General features: G+C 50.8%; 1 protein-coding gene and 1 long non-coding RNA gene across 5 annotated transcripts; both read right to left on the bottom strand.

Moving 5' to 3' along the window:
• Positions 1 to 1,167: 1,167 nt before the first annotated feature.
• CHMP7 (charged multivesicular body protein 7) lies at positions 1,168 to 11,298 on the bottom strand. The gene is made up of 10 exons (XM_039564374.1): positions 10,939 to 11,298; positions 9,834 to 10,008; positions 8,379 to 8,564; positions 7,590 to 7,723; positions 7,172 to 7,220; positions 6,241 to 6,360; positions 5,702 to 5,800; positions 4,517 to 4,577; positions 3,821 to 3,982; positions 1,168 to 3,062 (listed from the first exon to the last, which is right to left on the bottom strand). The coding sequence occupies exons 1-10, from the start codon at positions 11,226 to 11,228 to the stop codon at positions 2,998 to 3,000; spliced, it is 1,341 nt and encodes a 446-aa protein (XP_039420308.1). The 5' UTR covers positions 11,229 to 11,298; the 3' UTR covers positions 1,168 to 2,997.
• A 2,025-nt stretch (positions 11,299 to 13,323) lies between these two features.
• On the bottom strand, positions 13,324 to 19,699 carry LOC109145831. Of its 4 annotated transcripts, none has more exons than XR_002047495.3 (5): positions 18,710 to 19,699; positions 18,292 to 18,458; positions 15,798 to 16,051; positions 13,860 to 15,007; positions 13,324 to 13,583 (listed from the first exon to the last, which is right to left on the bottom strand). It is a non-coding gene; the product is annotated as an uncharacterized LOC109145831 (long non-coding RNA). The 4 variants fall into 4 exon arrangements; XR_005603567.1 differs by lacking the exon at positions 13,324 to 13,583 and having other exon boundaries at positions 13,604 to 14,253; positions 14,840 to 15,007; XR_005603566.1 differs by lacking the exon at positions 13,324 to 13,583 and having other exon boundaries at positions 13,604 to 15,007.
• Between the last annotated feature and the right edge of the window lie 49 nt (positions 19,700 to 19,748).

Below are 19,748 nucleotides of genomic sequence, written 5' to 3'. Positions count from 1 at the left end.
ACACTTCAGCAGTTATTTTTTCCAGGCTCAAGTGAAGCCCTATTTTAAACAGCTCTCCAGCATGAAAAGATCCCGCTCTGGTGGCAATTCAGCTCGGGGTTTTTATATTTAATTTCCTCGCCCAGCAAGAGGCTGCCCTTGATTTCCTTTCCCTGCTGTCTCACCAAAATATCCTGAAAATTCTCCATTCAGGCACCCTGATTGCATCCCCCGCTCCGCACCCAAGGCAGAAAATTACCAGCCACTCCAAATAAAGCAGCAGCTGCTCGGGTTTAACTCCTAAATGTCGCTCCCAGCACGGCTGATGCATCCCAGGATTACAGGGGAGCGCTCGTTCCTGCAGGAATCCCTCCGGATTTCCAGGGAAGGGACGAGTTCTGAGAGCAGGGCAGAAAGGAGGGGGAGTCAGGCTTTAAAAACAGAGCTCCGGGTTGTAGGTGAGACCTGAGCCCTGTGAAAAATCCATGGGAGCTCTCCAGGCATCGGATCAAACCTCAGCCAGAGGAAACAGCATCAACAGCCTGGGAATTCCAAGTTTAGGCATCGTGGTTTTAGAGGGAAGGAGGAATAATTGGATTTTTTATACACCAGGTTATTCAATTTACATTGATTTTCTTCAGGCAGAGGGAACACCGGTACCAGGCTCCCGGTCTGTGCTGCTGAATTACAACTGGAACAAGAAGCCAGGTGAAATCTGTCCTGAAAAATCAGCTTTGGGAATTGTTAGGCACAAAACCAAGGGATTCAGCGGGAGAATCAATTTCCTTTTCTCCATGGGCAGAGCAAGGTGGTTTAGGCAAAGGGCTGTGACTCTGTGAACCTTGGAAGTGCAGGTCTGAGATGCAGAGTGATAGAAAAGAAGTGGAAAGATAAGGAAAAGCAGGAGGTGTGTCCAAAACGACACCAGGAATGAAGGCTGTGCCACCCAAAAAGCAGCAGAGGCTGCTCAGGAAAAAACCAAATGATTTAAAGCAGTAATGTCTAATACTGGGCTTTTCTAAACCCAGATTAAAACCTGGTGGAGCAGTTGCTCAGTTTGGGTTTGGATAAAGCAGCCCAGGACTATCCCTGGATTCCAGCACGGCTGGAACAGGGAAAAAGCACAGGGGGCCCCAGAGCCCCGCGGGTTCCTCCCCTCCCCTTCGTCACACACAGGCTGGAAACAGCGAGGTTTTTCTCCCGTTTACTTCCAAAGGAAAGGAACACAGAGCTTCGAGCCATTGTACAGCATTCCACGGACAGCCTGGGCACCGGAGAGCTGCGGCCACCCCCCTGGGCCAGCAGGAGCCCGCAGTGGCCAGCGGCGACAGAGGGGACACAGCCCCCGGGGACACCCCCACGGCCGGCCCTGCGGTGGAGCTGGGTGGGAAATCATTCCCAGGAGGGGAATTCCAGCCCTCGTTCCCATTGCCCCAAGCTGCCACTGAGCGCTGGAGCTTGGAGAGGCAGCCTGGAATTGGTGCTGGGATACTCCGAGTGGTGCTGGGATGCATTCCGTGTGGTGTTGGGAATACGTTCCCAGTGGTGCTGGGAATACATTCCCAGTGGTGTTGGGAATACATTCCCAGTGGTGTTCGGAATACATTCCATGTAGTGTTGGGAATACATTCCCAGTGGTGTTGGGAATACATTCCATGTAGTGTTGGGAATACATTCCCAGTGGTGCTGGGATACATTTCGTGTAGTGTCGGGAATACATTCCCAGTGAACGGAATACATTCTGTGTGGTGTTGGGATGCATTCTGTGTGGTGTTGGGAATACATTCCCAGTGGTGCTGGGATACATTCCGAGTCAGGGAGAGGGGCAGAGGGCTGCTAATCCATGCCCAGGCAGCCAGGCACTGCCCTGCCACGCTCAGGGAGCCCAGGGAAGGGCACATCCCCCTCCTGACAGCTCGGCTTTTCGGGGATCGCGCTTCCCGCGCTTCCGTGCGCACGCGAGGGATAAAGAGTGACCTGCAAAAGATGAGGGATGGGCTCGTGTGGGGAGGGACAGCCCTGGAGCAGCTGCAGGTGTGGTGCTCAGGGGTTTGTGCATGACAAACACGCCCAGGGGCTGCGTTTGGGGCTTTCTGGGAGCACGCAGCCCTGAGGGATTGCAGCGCCGAGGCTGAAGGCAAAGCCAAGGCTGCTCCGTGGGGCTGAGCTCTCCTGAAGGGAAAACAAGGGATCCCTTCTCTTCCCACCCCAAATCCCTCCTCAGCAGCTCAGAGCTGGTGCCCTGCAGCTCCTGAGAAGTTTTGCTTACAGGGAGGACACAAAAATAGCCAAGAGCTCCAATTTCAAGAGGCAGCAGAAAAAAGCTGGATGGCAGCGCCACAAGAGCCTGAAGCTCCTCCAGGGGAATCTTTTGCAGGTCTCCCTTTTAAGGCCTTAACGTCACTGCAAGAGAGAGGGATTCTTTTGTCTTGTGCTTGCCACTGCTGCCCTCTCCGAGCAGCACCAGAATCTCCCAAAGCTGCCCAGCTGCAGTGCCTGGCTGTGAGGGCAGGATGCAGACAGGGAGGGACACGACGACCACGGGGTGTTGAAGCTGGCTGCAGGAATGGCAAGGGCAGAACCGAAGTGCCAAGTGTTCTAAACAACCACACGAACAGCCAAATGTTGAGCCACTGCAACGCTGCTGCAACTCAGATTCTCAACATCAGCCACAGCAAAGGAAAAGAAATGAAAACCAAACCCAAAACTGAGCACTGTTATGGACACAGAAGAGTTTATCTCCACTGGAATTGCACTCCCAGGAGGGAAGACTGGATGTGGCAGTGACTTGGGGCCACGAGTCAGACTGAGACCAGTGCAGATGTTGGCACAGAGATGACAAACACCAGCTGGGGCCAGGTCCAGAGTGGATTGTCACGGCAGGAGATCCTGCTGCTGAGCAAAGAGAGATCCAGACGGACACGGCGGTGTCGCCCCTCTCCTCTCAAGTTCTGGTCATGAGTTAAGGAACATTAAGACAACTTCCCCAAACTGCAGCAGCAGGATTCTGTTGGCTCTTCAGAGATTCAGTCCCAGAGCTGTTTTGGGTTCAGAAGCAGCAGAGGGAGTATTTTGTGCCAAATCTGTGAAGAGAATTGCAACAGAGAAAGGATCAGAACTCATCAGACACATCCACAACTAAATAATGAAATTCCAGAGTGCCTCGGTGCTTCCCTGCTCAGCTCCATCCCTCGGAATCACACGTTCCATCCCCTTGGAAGCACGTGGCTCGTGTTTGATGGGGAATCCTCTAGAAATTGAGGTTATCAGCTGCCCAAACAGGAGGAAAACTCCACGGCCAGTGCTGTGGAACTGCTCACGAGCAGATTCCCAAAAGGAAAGCTGAAGCTGTCCAAGACAGGTGTAGGGAAAGCTCAGTTCAAGCCCATAAACTCTGGTCATTCACTGCTGCTAAATCATAGGATATCCTGAGTTGGAAGGGACCCAAAAAGATCATTAATAAATCATGAAATAGGATTTATTTATCATTCTTATTATTTATTTACTTATCAGTAAATAAGGACCAGTTTAAGCAGGCCTGTCCCACTTAACACAGAGTCAGCATTCCAGGCCAGGAAGATGCTGAGTGCTGGACAAATCCTGTTTTATCCCTTCCAACACTGCCTGGCTTCGTACAACTTCGTTAAATTTTAAAAAGCAATTAATCCAGGCAGGGCTCCGTCCCAGAGCCTTCAGTTTTCCCTCCACCCCCAGGCAAAGGATCCAGGCAGAATTCCCAGCTCTCTCAGGACTGGGGTTGAGCTCTGCTGACCCCCTTGGCTGCTCAGGGCTGTCCCAGCTCCCAGAGCAGTTCCCTCCCCAGCCCCGCTGCCATTCCCACCTCCAGCAGACACAGAGAGCTTCTCCAGTTCAGCTTCCAGCTCGGCATCAGAGATGGGGGGACTCAGCACCTTCTGGGGAGCGGGAGGCAGATCCACGGAATCCTTACTCGAGTCCTGCAGGAGACTGTCCAGCTCCTTCTCCAGCTCCTCCGTGTCCATCTCTGCAGATGAAAGAAAACATTTCAGTTCCAAGGAGGATCCAGTGGCATCCTCACAGCACAGACAGATCCAAGTGGAACTGAGCTGTTCTTCCTCCCGTCCATTGTCACTCATAAGGAATTTCCTGCACTTCTTTAAAAGGACTGAAAACTCAATGCTGATCTCAGCGAGGAGAATTTTTTTTCCTCGTAGAAAAATTTTGCTGCTGAGGCCAAGAAGCTCTGGCACCTTTCAGCAGAGGCAAAAAGCTGCAGCAGCACCCAGGCCAGAGGAAAAAGCTCATCACTTCAAGAAAACAAAGCAGCAGCCACCCTAAAAATAGATTTCAATCAGCATTCCACAGCTTTGAACTGAAACCCAGCCCCGAATGGGGACCACGAGGATTTGGAGATGAATAAACACAATTGTCAGAGGGGAGAACTCCCTGCTCCTCATTCCCTTCGAGGCACCAACTTTGGGATTTCAGGAAGAGTTTATTCCCCCAGGAAGCTGCTAAATGTGGGGAGGGAGCAGAGGATAAAAACCCCAGGACATACCCAGACCATTGATCCCCACTCCAGCCAGAGTCTGGGCTACTTCATCTTGAGTATCACAAAGCTGAGGGAAAAGAAACACAATTAGATAGAGACCAGAAATTGATCTGATGTCTTACTGCAGCTGCTTTATCAAAAGCAGAAATATCAACAAACAACTCCAAAGCTGACCTAAAGGCAGCAGCACTTAGTTCAGAAGACATTTCCACCACGGTTTTCACGAAGAACATGAAGATTATTTAATAAGAATCAATAACAAGAGCAAGCGTGGCACATTTGAGGATCAAACCTGAACCAGAATTTCACAGTGGAATTAAAAATATCCCTCTGATTTTGAGTTTTTTCACATAAATATTGAGTTGATATTGCAGCTTTGGCTACAGAATCAGGAAGCCAAAGACCAACACGTCTCAGCTACGACGTTTTGCAGCCCCTCAGCTCGTGAGCTGAAGTCCCAGTTGGAGCTGATGGTGCTAAAAAATTAATCCTTTGCTGTTTTTCACACCAGCTTATGCAGCCAGACTGCTCTCTCCACTTCAGTTCCTGCAGAATTAACTCCTTTCCCTCACTGAAATGCAGGAGATTACAGAATTCCAGAATTAAATAGGTTGGGAAAGACCTTTGAGATCATCAAGTCCAACCCACGGAAAAAAAAACCCCAAAAATGAAATGAAATTAAATATAAAAAAAAATACCAAATAACATCAAATAGAATATAAGATACAAAATAACATCCAATAGACTATAAAATAAAATGAAACAAAAATAACAAAAAAATAACAAAAAATAACACAAAGTAACATGAAATAGAATATAAAATATAAAATTAAATTAAATTAAATGTCAGGCTGTTTAATGCACACAGTTGCATTCCAGCTTCCAAAGGTTTGATTTGTAGTTTTAATACACCTCAAGACTTTCTAGGAAAGCTGGGTGCTTGCCCAATATTGCTGATCAAAAAAACCCCTGAAATGCACAAATTTAAAGTGAATTAAAATGCATAAAAGCAAAAACACAAGACACAGAAATCTTTTTCTTGCTGATGTTTTAGCTCAAAATTAAGTCAGTTTGCTTTGGTGCCATAAAGGAAAGAAATGAAATAATTAAAAGAAACTAAAGAATTCATAATTCATTAATATCTGGGCAGGTTTCTTGGGAATATCCACACCCCACTGCCTATTCCAGTACCTCTTGGATCTGATCCACCAGGTTCTCTGCCCTCTCCACAGTCACATCCTTCATGGACAGCTTCAGAGCTCCCACTCCAGCCTGGTAGGCATTAAACACCTGGAAATAAAAATAGAAAAAAGAGAAAAAATGCTCAGTGCTGCATGAGCCTGGTAGGCATTGAAGGTCTTGAAACAAAAACTGAAAGACAGAAAGATGCACAATGTTCATGGACTCCAGCCTGGCAGGCACTGAAGGTCTTGAAATAAAAACTAAAGACTGAAAGATGCACAATGTTCATGAACTCCAGCCTGGTAGGCATTAAAGGTCTTGAAATAAAAACTAAAAGACTAAAAGATGCACGATGCTGGAGAAGAACAGCAGGAGCTCCTCTCCAGAGCTGCTTCCCAAGCAGGATCCTTGGAGAAACACCAGGACCCGGAGGCAGCTTTATCCAGAGGGATATTCCAGGGGTAAAGTCCCACCCCTCAGGCACAGGCGAGGGAATGGGTGGGAAGGGAGGGGCTGGAGGAGGAGCACGAGGGAGGAGCCCACGGTACCATCTGGTCAGTCTGGGAGGCGTAGATGCGATCCAGGATTCCCTGCACTGCATCCAGCTTGGAATGCAGCTCCTCGATGCGCCGCTCCGTCCTCCGCTTCGACTTGAGGCACCTCAGGGCCTGAGCGGGGACACAAACACACACAGAGCCTCAGCTCAGCCTTGCACACACATCTGGCATTGTCTCCCTTTCCCTGGGATTGGTCCCACTTTGCTGAGTCCAAGAATTCCCAGCGGCACCGTGGGAAAACTGGGATGAAGCTCGAAAAAGGGGGAACAGCCAGGAGTCCTCCAGGCTGCAGCTGAACTCAGGGGGTTCATCCAGGAATTCCTGGATCACTGGGTTGGTATCCAGCAGAAAAATCCTGGATGCCTACTTTGGAAAGGTGAGGGCATCTAAAATATTCCAGTTGGCATCTGCAACGATTCACATTCCTGGTTGCTGAAGTTTCCTTCAGGAAAAAAAAGGAATCATTGTGGAATTTCGTGCTATTAAAAGCAGGTATTTGTAGCTTGCTGCATCCTACAGAAAGGAGGAAAAAGCAGAGAAAGGTTGTGAAATGGGTGTTTGTGTTTGTGCAAAACTTGGCCAGAAATGACCACGTTGAGAAAAAATATTTAACTGACAAATTAAAAAAAAAATATTTAAAAAAAAAAAGGGGCAGGAGTTGGATTTTGATGATTCCCAGTGGGTCCCTTCCAGTTCGGGATATTCTGGGATTGGCAGTGTCATAAAAACAAACAGGAATCCCTGAGGCACACACAGAACAAGTGGGTTTAAGAGTTTATTTCCACTTCCCTTCATAGAAATAAAATAAATCCTGATCTTCACCTTAAGGAGAGCTTTGGCCCCACCTGAGCACCCCTGGGTTGAAGCCCCCACGTTTAACCCTGGGCATGATCCAGGACATTTCCCTGGCAGTTCCACTTACCAGCTGCTTCTTCCCAGCTCTACAAGCACTCCTGGCATCCTCTTTACACCTGGAAGATGGAAAAAGAGTGGGAAATTTATTCCTTGGCCAGCAGTGGTTATTTTACACACCACAACCACCCTGTGCCTCGCTCTGAGGGGACCACAAGGGAGCATTTTGGATGTAACCACCCTCAAACCGCTGTTGCTTCCCAGAAATCCTTGAATGCATTCCAAATCCTTGCAAACATTCCTCACAGCCATTCCCTGCACCTTGTTTTCGTGGGGACAGAGGGAACACAGGCTGGAAAAGCTGTCCCAGCACACGGCTGGGACCATTTTGTTTATGAACAGGGAAGAATAACACGAGAACGCAGCTTCTAATTGTGGCCCAACGTTCTACACCCCACAGATGTTCCCACCACCCTTCCCCAAATTACTTCTCTGCTTCCTGGGAAAGGGACTCCACCTTCTGTGACAGCAGCTGCTCACTCTGCATCAGCTGATAAACTCCGATGTCCACGTCGTTCATCGGGGACACCTTGGCGTGGAGGCCTCGGGCAAACTTCACTATCTAAAATTAGATGGGCACAGGCTGGAGTCACTTCCCAAAAATCTGAGCCTTGCACCAGGAATACTTTCACTTGGAAGGAAGGAAAAGGAGTTTTTGCACTCCCCGTTTAGGCCTTGGAGTCATGAGGATGCCCCAGTTACCACAGCGCTTAATATGAAACTAGGCAGGACCAGGGATGAGCAGTGGAAATGGAAAGCCTTAACAGAACACCTGGGAGATTTAAAGCTGTCCCAGGGCTCTGGAAGTGGATAAATGGGAATGTCACACTTCCGAGGACTTCAGAACACTGCAGGGGAAGTGGAATCTCAGAGCTGTAGGTACTGGCAGACAGAAAAAGCTTCCACACAACGTGGAATTCCATGCTGATTCCAGAGGTGTGGAACGTTGTTTGTGTAGTTTGGAGTAGTCACCCTGCAGGATCTGCCAAGCTTTGAACTCTTAAATTAAATAGGAACTATTACAAATGTTTGAAGAACCTGCCATGCAAAAAATGAGGATTTCATGTCACCCCCAACCAGGTAACAACGCTGGAGCACGTGGAATTTACCTTTCCAGACAGAGAGCAGCCATTTTAGCCACCAAAGTTTTCTCTCCAGGCAGATGGAATGCAAGACAGGGATGATACCACCCAAAAGCAGTCACCTTGACCCTGTACCTTCTCTCCGTTCTGTTCCAGGATGGTGACCCTCTTCTCCTTCTGCAGCTGCAGCAGCAACAAGTAGAAGGTCCTTTCATCCGGGCAGAGCCCGGCACAGAGGGAACGGAGCTCGGAGAGGGCGACCACGGGGTGGGAAGAGAGGGCAGAGTTCTGGTAGAGGCGATAAACTTCCTCTGCCTTCTCCTGCAAGGGATCCAGGGATGCTGTCAGCCCACGCAGCATTCCTGCTCTTCCCAAACCCTCCCACACCTCCTTCCTCCCAAACTTGGACACTTCCTATTTTATTCCGGAGGGACTTTCAGAATGAGCTGTAGGGAACTCTCAGAACAGCTGTCCATGAAAACCAAGACTCCGCTCTTGACATTCCCTGAAATGTTGTGGAACAGCACAGGAACCACAAAGGCAATCAATTGGCTTCCCCTGCACTTCCTGGAAATCCCTCCCCAGGTTTGAACCAAATAAAAATTCCTGCCTTTAAAGATTTCCTGCTTTTCTGCTGCACACAGTAACCCAGACACCACAGCAAGGCTTGGGGCTGCTTCTCCAGTCACAGAGGAACAGAGAGGGAAAAGGGGCTGGGACAGGATCCCAGGGCAGATCCAATCCCATGGGAATGCACATGCTCCCAGTGAAAGCAGCTTGGATAATGCCCAGGGAAGCTGGTGGGACATTGGATTACCAGGCTCCATCCCCTGTTCCTCCCTGGAACAGATGGAGCTCGGGCTGAGAGCTCCTCATGTCCTCAGCTCCAGCCTGGGATTCACAGCAAGCTCCCAGCACAGTTCTTGCCTTCCTAGCCAAGCAAGGAATCCTGTCCCTCCTTTCTCTTGGAGACAGTGAAAGGTCATTGTCAGAACCACGGAGTGGTTTGGGAGGGAAGGACCTTAAAGCCCATCCAGTGCCACCCCTGCCATGCCCAGGGACACCTCCCACTGTCCCAGGCTGCTCCAACCTGGCCTTGGGCACTTCCAGGGATCCAGGGGCAGCCACAGCTCCTCTGGGAATTCCATCCCAGCCCCTCCCCACCCTCATAGACAGGAATTCCTTCCCAATATCCCATCCATCCCTGCCCTCTGGCACTGGGAAGCCGTTCCCTGTGTCCTGTCCCTCCATCCCTTGTTCCCAGTCCCTCTCCAGCTCTCCTGGAACCCCTCCAGGCCCTGGAAGGGGCTCTGAGTTCTCCCTGGAGCCTTCCCTTCTCCAGGTGAGCACCTCCAGCTCTCCCAGCCCGGCTCCAGCCCTTGGAGCATCTCCCTTCGTTTCAAGGAACATCAGTAGATCCAACTCACTTCTCACCCTCAAGGTCCTCCATCCATCTCTCTCCAGACTTGGAACACCTCAGGAGCACCAGTGAAGATCTGCTCAACCCTGACCCTTCCTCCCCAGCACACGGAGCGGCTCCTGGTTTTCCTGCAGGTGCACAATCTCGGGAAAGCTCTCAACAACACTCACCTGAAGCAGCTCCACGTAAATCAGAACCTCCTCTTCCTCGGGAATTTTGCTGTCCCCCAGCACGCTGGAGAGGGTCCACTTGAGGGGCTTCAGGATGAAAACTCCCACACCCCACGAGATCCAGCTGCTGTCTACACTGGCCATGAAGTCTGACTCCCTCTGGAGCTTCCCACGTCTAGGGAAAAGATAATTCACATGGAACTGAACACAGTCAGTCTGAACCTAGGAAATCCTCCACATCCTCAATTCCAGTGGCATTTTCTATCACCAGATCCAGCTCAAACTTGAGATCTTATTGCTGGAAGCACACAGAGGTTTCCACTCCTCCTCACCTTCCTCTGGATCCCAAGTGCCTTTTGTTTACTCTTTCTCCCCTTCTGCAAGTTTCTCCCAGCTTTCTGACTCGAAACTGATGAGGCATCAAATGAGGAAATGAACAGGAAGGGTCAGTTTTAGGGTAATCAGCCATTTCTGGATAGTTCTGTTTCTATATTAAATTGCAACAACAGCTTCTCAGATCTCAGGTTTTGATTTTCAGGTCATCGACAGAGCTCCTGCTGTTTTGAGCCTCTTCGAGGTACCCAGGCTCCAGTTCCACAGCACAAAACCTCTGGCTGCAAACATTAGCTCAACACATCCCCCGTGCCCCGGCAGCTGCGGCACCTCAGCATTCCAGGGAACACCACCCCGCTCAACACCAACATTCCTGCGGGATCCCCTGCACAACCTCCTGCGAGCCCCTGGGTGAGCTCTGATTCCCTGTCCAGCTTTACCTCCCACAGGCCTCCCAAATTCCACACACAACACAAACCGCAATTCACAGAATCCCAGATGGGTTTGGGTTGGAGGGACTTTAAATCCCCTCCAGTGCCACCCCTGCCACGGGCAGGGACACCTCCCACTGTCCCAGGCTGCTCCGAGCCCCGTCCAACCCGGCCTTGGGCACTGCCAGGGATGGGGCAGCCACAGCTGCTCTGGGAAACCTGTGCCAGGGCCTCACAGTGCAGAATTCACCCTCCAGGCTGGCACAGCACGGATCCATCGCCAGCCGCATCCCCCTGACACCCCCCACACCCTCCCCAAGGCCGGCCCCGACCTCCTTTACCTGAGCAGCTCCCTGAGGACGGTGCCCAGCCCCAAGGGGACGCTGCCTCGCCGCTCGAAGCCGTTCTGCAGCTCCCTCAGGCACGTCCTCACCGCGCCCCTCTGCCGGCCGCGGGCCAGCACCAGCCCGACCCAGAAGGCCATCTTGCTGTCCCACTCGGTGCTGTTCACCTCGCGGCTCTGCTTGAAGGCCGAGAACAGGAAGGCCATGCGCTCGTCATCCGTCTCCCACTCCGGGGGCAGGTCCCCGGCCGGGGCCGGCCCAGGGGGGGCCTCCCCCGGGCTGCACATCTACGCGAGCCCCCGGCTCGGCCGCGGCCTCCGCCCGGCCCGGCCGCCCGCCGCCTCAGGGGAGACGCGCACGGCGCATGCGCGGTGCCACCCCGCGCCCCCCCCGCCTCACTTGGAGTGGGCCGCGCCGTCCCCCCCCTCAGCTCCCGCGGTGGTACGGCCCGAAGGCACTCAAGGGCTCCGCCCCTAAAACCCCCGGGATCCCGCGTGGTGACGTCATGCGTGACGTCATCGGTGATGTCATCGGGGTGGTGGGGGCGGAGTTTGGGACTATCTGGGTCTATATATAATAATTATATATATAATAGATGCTTCCCATACATATAATATAGAAAGTCTATGTTCTAGAGTATTAATTTTATATTCAACATTCTTCATAATAGTAACATTAATTTAATATTAATTTATTATTATTAATTTTCATCGTATACCACAAAATAATACTTATGATAATAATAGATAATAATAGATAATAATAGAAAATATAATGTACATACAGCATAAACTGTATTATAAGGAAACTTTGTTAATGAATGTATAATGTCACAACCAAATATTAATTAGTATCTAATAATAGGGATATAATATAAGTATATTATATAATACTATATCATAGATAGGATATAATAGAATCTATTTATATTATATAATACATTATAGATAGGATAGAATACTATATTATCATTAATTAATATAGAATGTATCAAATTTGATATGTTATTATATAGTCTATAATAACCTATTATTATTCTATTATATCATATCACAATATATATCATATATGCTTGTATAATATACAATTTATAGAGAATTTTATGTAATATATATATTAAAATATTATAATATATTAGAGAGAGAGCTTTTATTTATATCTGTATAGTCCCTATAGATATAAAAAAGAATGCATATCTTATATAAATATTAATATTAATGTTAATATAATATTAATATAAATATAATATTAATATAGGTATAAATATGATATAGATATAGATATAGAATAAACATAAATATAATATATTGATATTCATATTCATATATGCAGATATGAATATGATTATGAATATGAATATATATGAATACGGATATAATATAAATAAATATAAATATAAATATAAATGTAAATATAAATATAGATACAGATATAAATATAAATATAAATATAAATATAACATAAATTAAATATAAATTAAATGTATATTAAATATAAATATATACCCAGGACACCTCTCCAATGCCTATTATTATAGTTATTATATTATTTTCTATATATAAATATTTGGGACCCCTTTGGCTGGGGTCAGACCCCACCGTGGGTCCCACTCTGGGGCTTCTCATACTTGTCCCTGTGTCCTCCTGACCCAGGCAGGAGCAGCCCTGTTCTCTGCTCCATGGAATCCTGGAATTCCAGACTGGTTTGGGTTGGAAGGGACCTTAAATCCCATCCCATCCCATCCCACCCCATCCCATCCCATCCCATCCCATCCCATCCCATCCCCCATCCATCCCATCCCATCCCATCCCACCCATCCCATCCCATCCATCCCATCCATCCCCATCCCCATCCCATCCCATTCCCCATCCACCATCCCATCCCATCCACCCCATCCCATTCCCATCCCATCCCATCCCCATCCCATCCCATCCCATCCCCATCCCACCCCATCCCATCCCACATTCCCTATCCCACCCCATCCCATCCCATCCATCCCATCCCACCCATCCCATCCCATCCCATCCCATCCCTCCACCCCCCCATCCCATCCCTCCCATCCCATCCCATCCACCCCATCCCATCCCATCCATCCACCCCATCCCATCCATCCCATCATCCCATTCCCATCCATCCCACCCCATCCATCCCATCCACCCATCCCATCCCATCCCTTCCCTTATCCCAGCTGCCTCCAAGCCCGTCCAGCCTGGCGCTGGACACCTCCAGGATCTGGGGGCAGCCACAGCTTCCCTTCCCTTCCTTCCCTTCCCTTCCCTTCCCTTCCCCTTCCCTTCCTTCCCTTCCCTTCCCTTCCCTTCCCTTCCCTTCCCTTCCCTTCCCTTCCCTTCCCTTCCCTTCCCTTCCCTTCCTGTCCCTGCATCCCCCAGCCCCAAATCTGGGATTTTCCAGAGCAGGACTCAACGCTGCTGAAAAAGCGGGAAGCAAACAGGATCCTCTGGAATTTAGGGAAAAGCCAAGCAGCCCTCAGCGAGTCGGGACACGGAGCTGCTGCCATGGGGAAGGGACTTTCCGAGGCTGCTGAGCCGGCCTGGAGCTCACGCCAGGCTCTGGCAGCCGCGGGTGGAGCTGCTTTCCTCTCATCCCCGTTTTTTCCACACTCGGAGTCTGATTCAAAGTGTCTTGGGGAGGAAAAGGAATTGAAATTGGAATGAAAAAGCCAGCGATGGTCTGAATTCCCCAGAATTCGGTGACACCACCTTGGCCCTGCTCCGCTGGCCAGCCCCAGATGCTGCAGGGACGGCAGCAGGTCCCAGAGCTGCCTCTAAAGCGATCCATGGAAATCAGGGAATGACTCAGCACACGCAGGGTTTATTTTTAGCTCATTCCAAGCTGACATTTCTTATTAATCCCTCCACTTCTAGCCCCAAAAGAACACCATTTTGTGCCATTCCCACCTGAGGGGCTGGGATTGCTCCCACCAGAATCCAGCCTTGCTTTAAGGAGGGCAAGTTCTGGGTGTTATCAGGGACAAAAAAACCGCTGATCCAGGAAGGAAAGGGCAGCACGGGATCACGAGGCTTTGTTCAAAGGAGGCCCGCGGGGCTCTGTTTGTCAACCTGAGGGATTTGGCCTTGATCCGGAGGCGGCTGGAGCAGGCATCACATGTTTGGGGGTAAAAAGAGCCAAGGATGATCTGATCCTGCGCTGCTCCGGATGAGAAACTCCCCGGAGTGGATGGATCCCAGCTGGAAGCTCAGCAGCCCCACACGGCTGCTCCCCCGCAGCGGGATGGGGAGAGATTCGGGAGTCCACGTGGGAGAGGAAGAGACACTGAGATAGGAAATGCGGCTGTGGAAAAAAAACATGATGTAGTTTACAAGATATAAATTAAAACAGATTGGCTGGAGAAGGTATGCACGTGCTCTGAGAAATTTGGGATTAAAGGAATGCAAACCAAGGAATTCCTTCCCGGCTTCCCATGGCAGGCAGGTGCTCAGCCCTTCCCAGGGAAAGCAGGGATCCAGCACATGAATCTGGGAAGATAAATCCCGTCATTCCAAACGTTCCTGCTTCCCCTCTGCCCTTCCTGGGAAAGCAGGGATCCAGGGATCCCTGTGTTTGGGAAGATAAATCCCGTCATTCCAAACGTTCCTGCTTCCCTCTGCCCTTCCTGGGAAAGCAGGGATCCAGCACACGAATCTGGGAAGATAAAACCCATAGTCCCAAACATTCCTGCTTCCCTTCTGCCCTTCCTGGGAAAGCAGGGATCCAGCACACGAATCTGGCAAGATAAATCCCATCATTCCAAACGTTCCTGCTTCCCTTCTGCCCTTCCTGGGAAAGCAGGGATCCAGGGATCCCTGTGTTTGGGAAGATAAATCCCATCATTCCAAATATTCCTGCTTCCCTCTGCCCTTCCCAGGTGAGGCCCCACCTCAGAGCTGGCCTGGGACACAGCACAGGAAGGACATGGAGCTGCTGGAGTGATTCCAGAGGGGGATTCCCGAGGGATGGAGCAGCTCTGCTGTGAGGAAAGGCTGGGAGAGCTGGCATTGTTCACCTGCAGAGGATTTGGGGTGGCCTCATTGTGGCCTTGCAGTGCCTGGAGGGAGGAAAGCGGGAGAGAGACAATTTCTGAGGCATGGAGTGCCAGTGATGCCTTTTCCTGGTCTTAAAATCAAGAGTCAGCCACGGTTAGAAGGGGAAAAGGGATTTTACCTTGGGATTTCTTGTAAGGATCCTTAGGTGCACACGGCCAGGTCATGTGCATCGAGATGCACCCCGCCAAGTGTGCCCCCAAAGATCGGGAAGAACATTATAGGTTTTTACTAATTAGCAGATCTATCAAAGATTCCCCAATGAGAGGCTCAAGTGAGCCCCCCTCCCCAAGGAACCTTCCCCTGGCTGGTTCTATCTTGGCTTACAGAATGTGTTCTGGAGAGCACCTTGGGCTCTGGGGCACACTGATCCCTGGCTACGAAGCTTCTAAAATGTTGAGTCTCTCAGCTTGACAAACAAGTCCAAGAGTGCAGGCAAAAAGCACTGGGAATACAGAAGCTGTAAAAAGGTCTAACAGGGGTATAAAAGAAAAGGCAAAAAATCTTCATGGCATCACCAGGACACAGGGAACGGCTTCCCACTGCCACAGGACAGGGTTAGGTGGGATATGGGGAAGGAATTCTTCCCTGTGAGGGCGGTGAGGGGCTGGGATGGAATTCCCAGAGCAGCTGTGGCTGCCCCTGGATCCCTGGAAGTGCCCAAGGCCAGGCTGGAGCAGCCTGGGACAGCGGGAGGTGCCCCTGGGCATGGCAGGGGTGGCACTGGATGAGTTCTAAGCCCCCTTCCCAATGCCCAACCCATTCCACGATTCCATGATTCTCCACCAGCGTTACCCTGCTGAACATTCCCGTGGCCAGGGATGCGTCCTGTCCCAGCTGTGTCCAGTCCCAAAGTCTCGTTTCCTGTCCCGCTGGAAGCAGGAAAAGCCGTGAGGTTGTGCGGCCCCGCTCAGCAGCACCGAGAACGCCTCGCTGTGAACGACCCCGGCTTCAGCACAGAGCCCAAAACAGCTCCCGTGAGCAAAACTCAACAACTCTGGGCTCCCTCCCCAGCCCAAACTGGCACAACCCCTCCTGGGATTTCAGCTCTGGGAAAAGAAAACCAAACAAAAAAACCCCAGTGGTATAAATTAATTAACGAGATAGAAATGAAACCGGAGATTGGCTGGAGAAGGAATCCACGTGCTCTGAGAAATTCGGGATAAAAAATCCAGGGTGTCCTCAGGGTTTAACTCCCCAAACCCAATTTTTAATTTGCCTCTGGAGCTGGGGTTTGGGTATGGGGTTTGGGTCTGGGGTTTGGGTACAGGGTTTGGATACGGGGTTTGGGTATGGGGTTTGGGTGCAGGGTTTGGGTACGGGGTTTGGATATGGGGTTTGGATACGGGGTTTGGATACGGGGTTTGGATACGGGGTTTTGCAACACCCTCACCCTCTCCTTCATCCCAGAGCTCCTTTTAAGTCCTGGTTCACGGAGAGGGAATGGAGGAGGGAAAAGATCTGAGTCCAGCCTCTGCATTCCCTTTTCCTTTCCCCCGTTTCTAGGGCTCTGGGCTGGCAGGGGAACGACAAGGGCTCCTTTAAATGGTTTATTGCCCATGGGCTGCCTGCTCGGAGGTTGGGAAGCTGCCTCAGGAAAGGGGAAGGGAGAAAGGATGAAAAATCCACCTGCTTGCCCCGAGCACCTCCCAAACCCCAAAAATAAAGCAGGCGAAGGGAGTGAGGGCAGAAATCTGAGCCCCCCTCGCCGCAGAGGGGAAACTGAGGCACGGAGGGCTGGGGTGCTTTGCCCAGGCTTGCCCAAGGAGGGAAGGAATTGAGCTCCATTCTCGTGCAGTTCACAGACTGCAAGAGGGTTTTTTTTTTTTAATTATTTCTCTGTTTCAAAGAGGAACTTGGAATTTATGAGACAAATAACTCATTTGGCGGGGGGGTGGAGGGGGGGAGAGGTCAAAATTATCGCGTGGCCTCAGCTCCCTCGCAGGCACCAAAACAGGCGGGAGGGAACAAAGAACTGGAGGTAAAACTGAGGCGTGATGCTCAAAAACAAAACCAGAACGGTCACGTACCCCAGAGCGGGCTGAGGGCCACGGCTCCGAGCGAGCCGCTCTGGGACGGGAGATTAGAGCCTCCCACAGCCCCAGCTTTGGCAGAGCGGGATGTTGGACAAACAGACGCTGAGTCAGACGGGACAGGAACATTTGGAGGGTCTGAAGTGGCAGCGTGTGCCACAGGAGGAGCCTGTGTGGGGTTACCCATTAGCTGTGAGCAGGCTCAGCTTCCCCAGTCACCCGTTTGTTATTGCTCCGTTCCCTGGGGGAATTTCAGGCTCCAGCCCTCCCTTCTCTCCACGGCCAGCCAAGCTCCAGCTCCAACCCTCCCGCTCGTTTCATTCTCCCCTTGCAGCAGAACTGAGCAAGCCAGGGGAGGATTGAACACCCCAAAACCACGCTGGGTCCCCGCTCTTCTTCTCAACGTGCCCAATTTCCCCCCAGGGTGGTGTTGGGGAGCAGCCTCCTGGCTCCAGGGGATAAGCAGGCTGGGGGTGATAAGGCCTGGAGGTCTGGCCCTGGCAGATAAACACAGACCCCTTTCTCACCCAGACAGCCTGCCCAAAATCCACCCGACATGGAAGCCGCAGTGCTTCCTCCAGGAGAAGGAACGATGTGTCTGCCCAGTGTCCCACTCCTGGGGATGGCCAGGCACTGGGAGGGGGTGGCCCTGCTGACCTCTCTCCACAGCTTAAACCCCCTCAGGCCGGACCCTGAGCCGCCCTTGTCCGGAGAGGTGTGTAAATACCTCCCTGTGGTTTGTCAGCGCAGATAACTCAGGGCGGTTTTGTAAATGGGGAGACTGAGACAGAAAAACCCTGAGGCTTCCCAACAAGTGTTTGGTGGGAGGAGGATGGGATCCCGGGCTCTGGATGCTGAGGGTCTCCCACTGCTGGGATTGATGCCTTAGGTTTGAGCTTTTATATTTTCAAGCCCTGCACTGCCTGCTGTGTAACTCTGGAGTTTCCTGCAGCCTGTTCACTTCTGCTCTCTGTGCTGGGCAGACATAACAAAAGCCTCTCCGGGCCTGCTCTCCAAGGACACCCAGACTGTCCTAGGCCCAAAATGTGTAAACCAAAAGCCTTTGAGAAGGGGCTGAGCTTGGGGAAACTCCATCATTAACTGAAGCTTTAATTGGGAATTAACCCTGCTATGCAAAGAACCAAACCTATAAAAGTGTGAAGAACTCGTGACCTGGGGCCCACCTTGGGGCCCATCTGGGCAGTGGCCTCTGGCTCCCAGGGGTACCTTTGAAAGCCTTTCACATAAATACCCACCTTATTTCCTTACTTCTGTCCAGGCTCTGTTTTGAGGTGGCCTCTCAAGGCATCAGCTTGGCCTGGGAGCCGGGACAAACCGCGGGGCAAACTGCGACGTTCCACCTCCGTGTGCCCCTTCCCGCACATCCCGATTTATCCCGGCTGACTTCAGGCACGGCAGCTCCCTAAAGAGCATCAGGCTGAATTTTCAGAGAGAGGGTGAACAGGGTCCTGCCCCATCCCATTTGCACATTTATTAGCATTTAGTCCTAGGCCTAAACCTCATCCTAGTTCTGGCCTAACTGCAAAATGAATCATTCTCTAAGGACTGCGGTGACTTCAGCTGCAGTCAGTGGTATCCAAAGCACAGAGCACATGGTTTTGGTTAAACAAAAGGCCCTGCATACTTTTTGGGGCTCGTAATAGAAGTACCCACCCAGGAAATGAGCAGGAACGCTTCTTCTCCTCGAAATCACACTTCAGCTTCATTAATGGTGGTTGAAATAATTCCCCATGCAAGGAGACAACCAGATGGCCACTGTTTGATGAGTGCAGTCACCAAAGAGAATATCCCAAATATCCACATCCTGCATGGACGAGCTCTGATCCTACCGATGCAGTTGGATCCAAGGAGCCTTCCTGCCTTCCTGCTGGTGGGATGATGGGCTCAGCAGCCCCTTGGCACCCGGGTTGTGGACGCACGGAGCCCTTTCCCTGGCGAGCAGCATCTCCCTGGTGAGCAGCATTTTCCCTGTAACCCTGCCTTAGCGCTGGCCCTGTTTTCAGGGACACCTGGAATGTGTTACCTGCACATTCCTCTGCCTCCGGCACTGCTGAGGAAAGCAGCGCTGCAAACTTTTTAACAGCCTCCGGTGAGTCACCGGGGAGGCGACAGGAAGGGACCTCGGGACTAACGCAGAGTTCAGGACTAGGAAAAGATTAACAAGCTTTCTTTGCCTCGGCTTTCTCTCAGAATCACGATCCTGGAACAGACCTGGAAACCTCTCCTGGAGCCCCTTTAGGTACTCGAAGGGGCTCTGAAGTTTCCCGTGCCTGTCCTTCCCAAAGCCCCTCCATTCCAACACTCCCGGCAGCCATCCCACCGCACCTCCACCATCCCAGTAAGATCAGACTTTTCTTGGAATTAATTTTTCTCCCGTGATAACGTGCAGCAGCAGAGCCGTTTGTGTAACAGCAGAAAGTCCAAAGATTTAACTTTTTACGGGTTTTTTTCCCCTCCATTTCGAGTTCTATCCCACAAAAAAAAAAAAAAAAAAAAAAACCCAAAAAAAAAAAAAAACCACAAACGAGGCGGAATTTCCCCACTTCCCAGCTCAGGGGTGAGACGGCGAGCTTCTGCAAGGCTGCCGTGCTGTGCCTTTGCACCTTGAACCCCACCAGAATCCGGGGATTTCTCACCAAGGCACTGTCCCCTCAACCCCCTTCTCCCGGAACACAAAACCCCCGCGGCTTTG

This window comes from Corvus cornix, chromosome 22 (genome assembly GCF_000738735.6).
Source record: "Corvus cornix cornix isolate S_Up_H32 chromosome 22, ASM73873v5, whole genome shotgun sequence".
In the NCBI taxonomy this organism is placed as follows: domain Eukaryota; kingdom Metazoa; phylum Chordata; class Aves; order Passeriformes; family Corvidae; genus Corvus; species Corvus cornix.
This window is presented reverse-complemented; position numbering and strand designations above follow the sequence as displayed.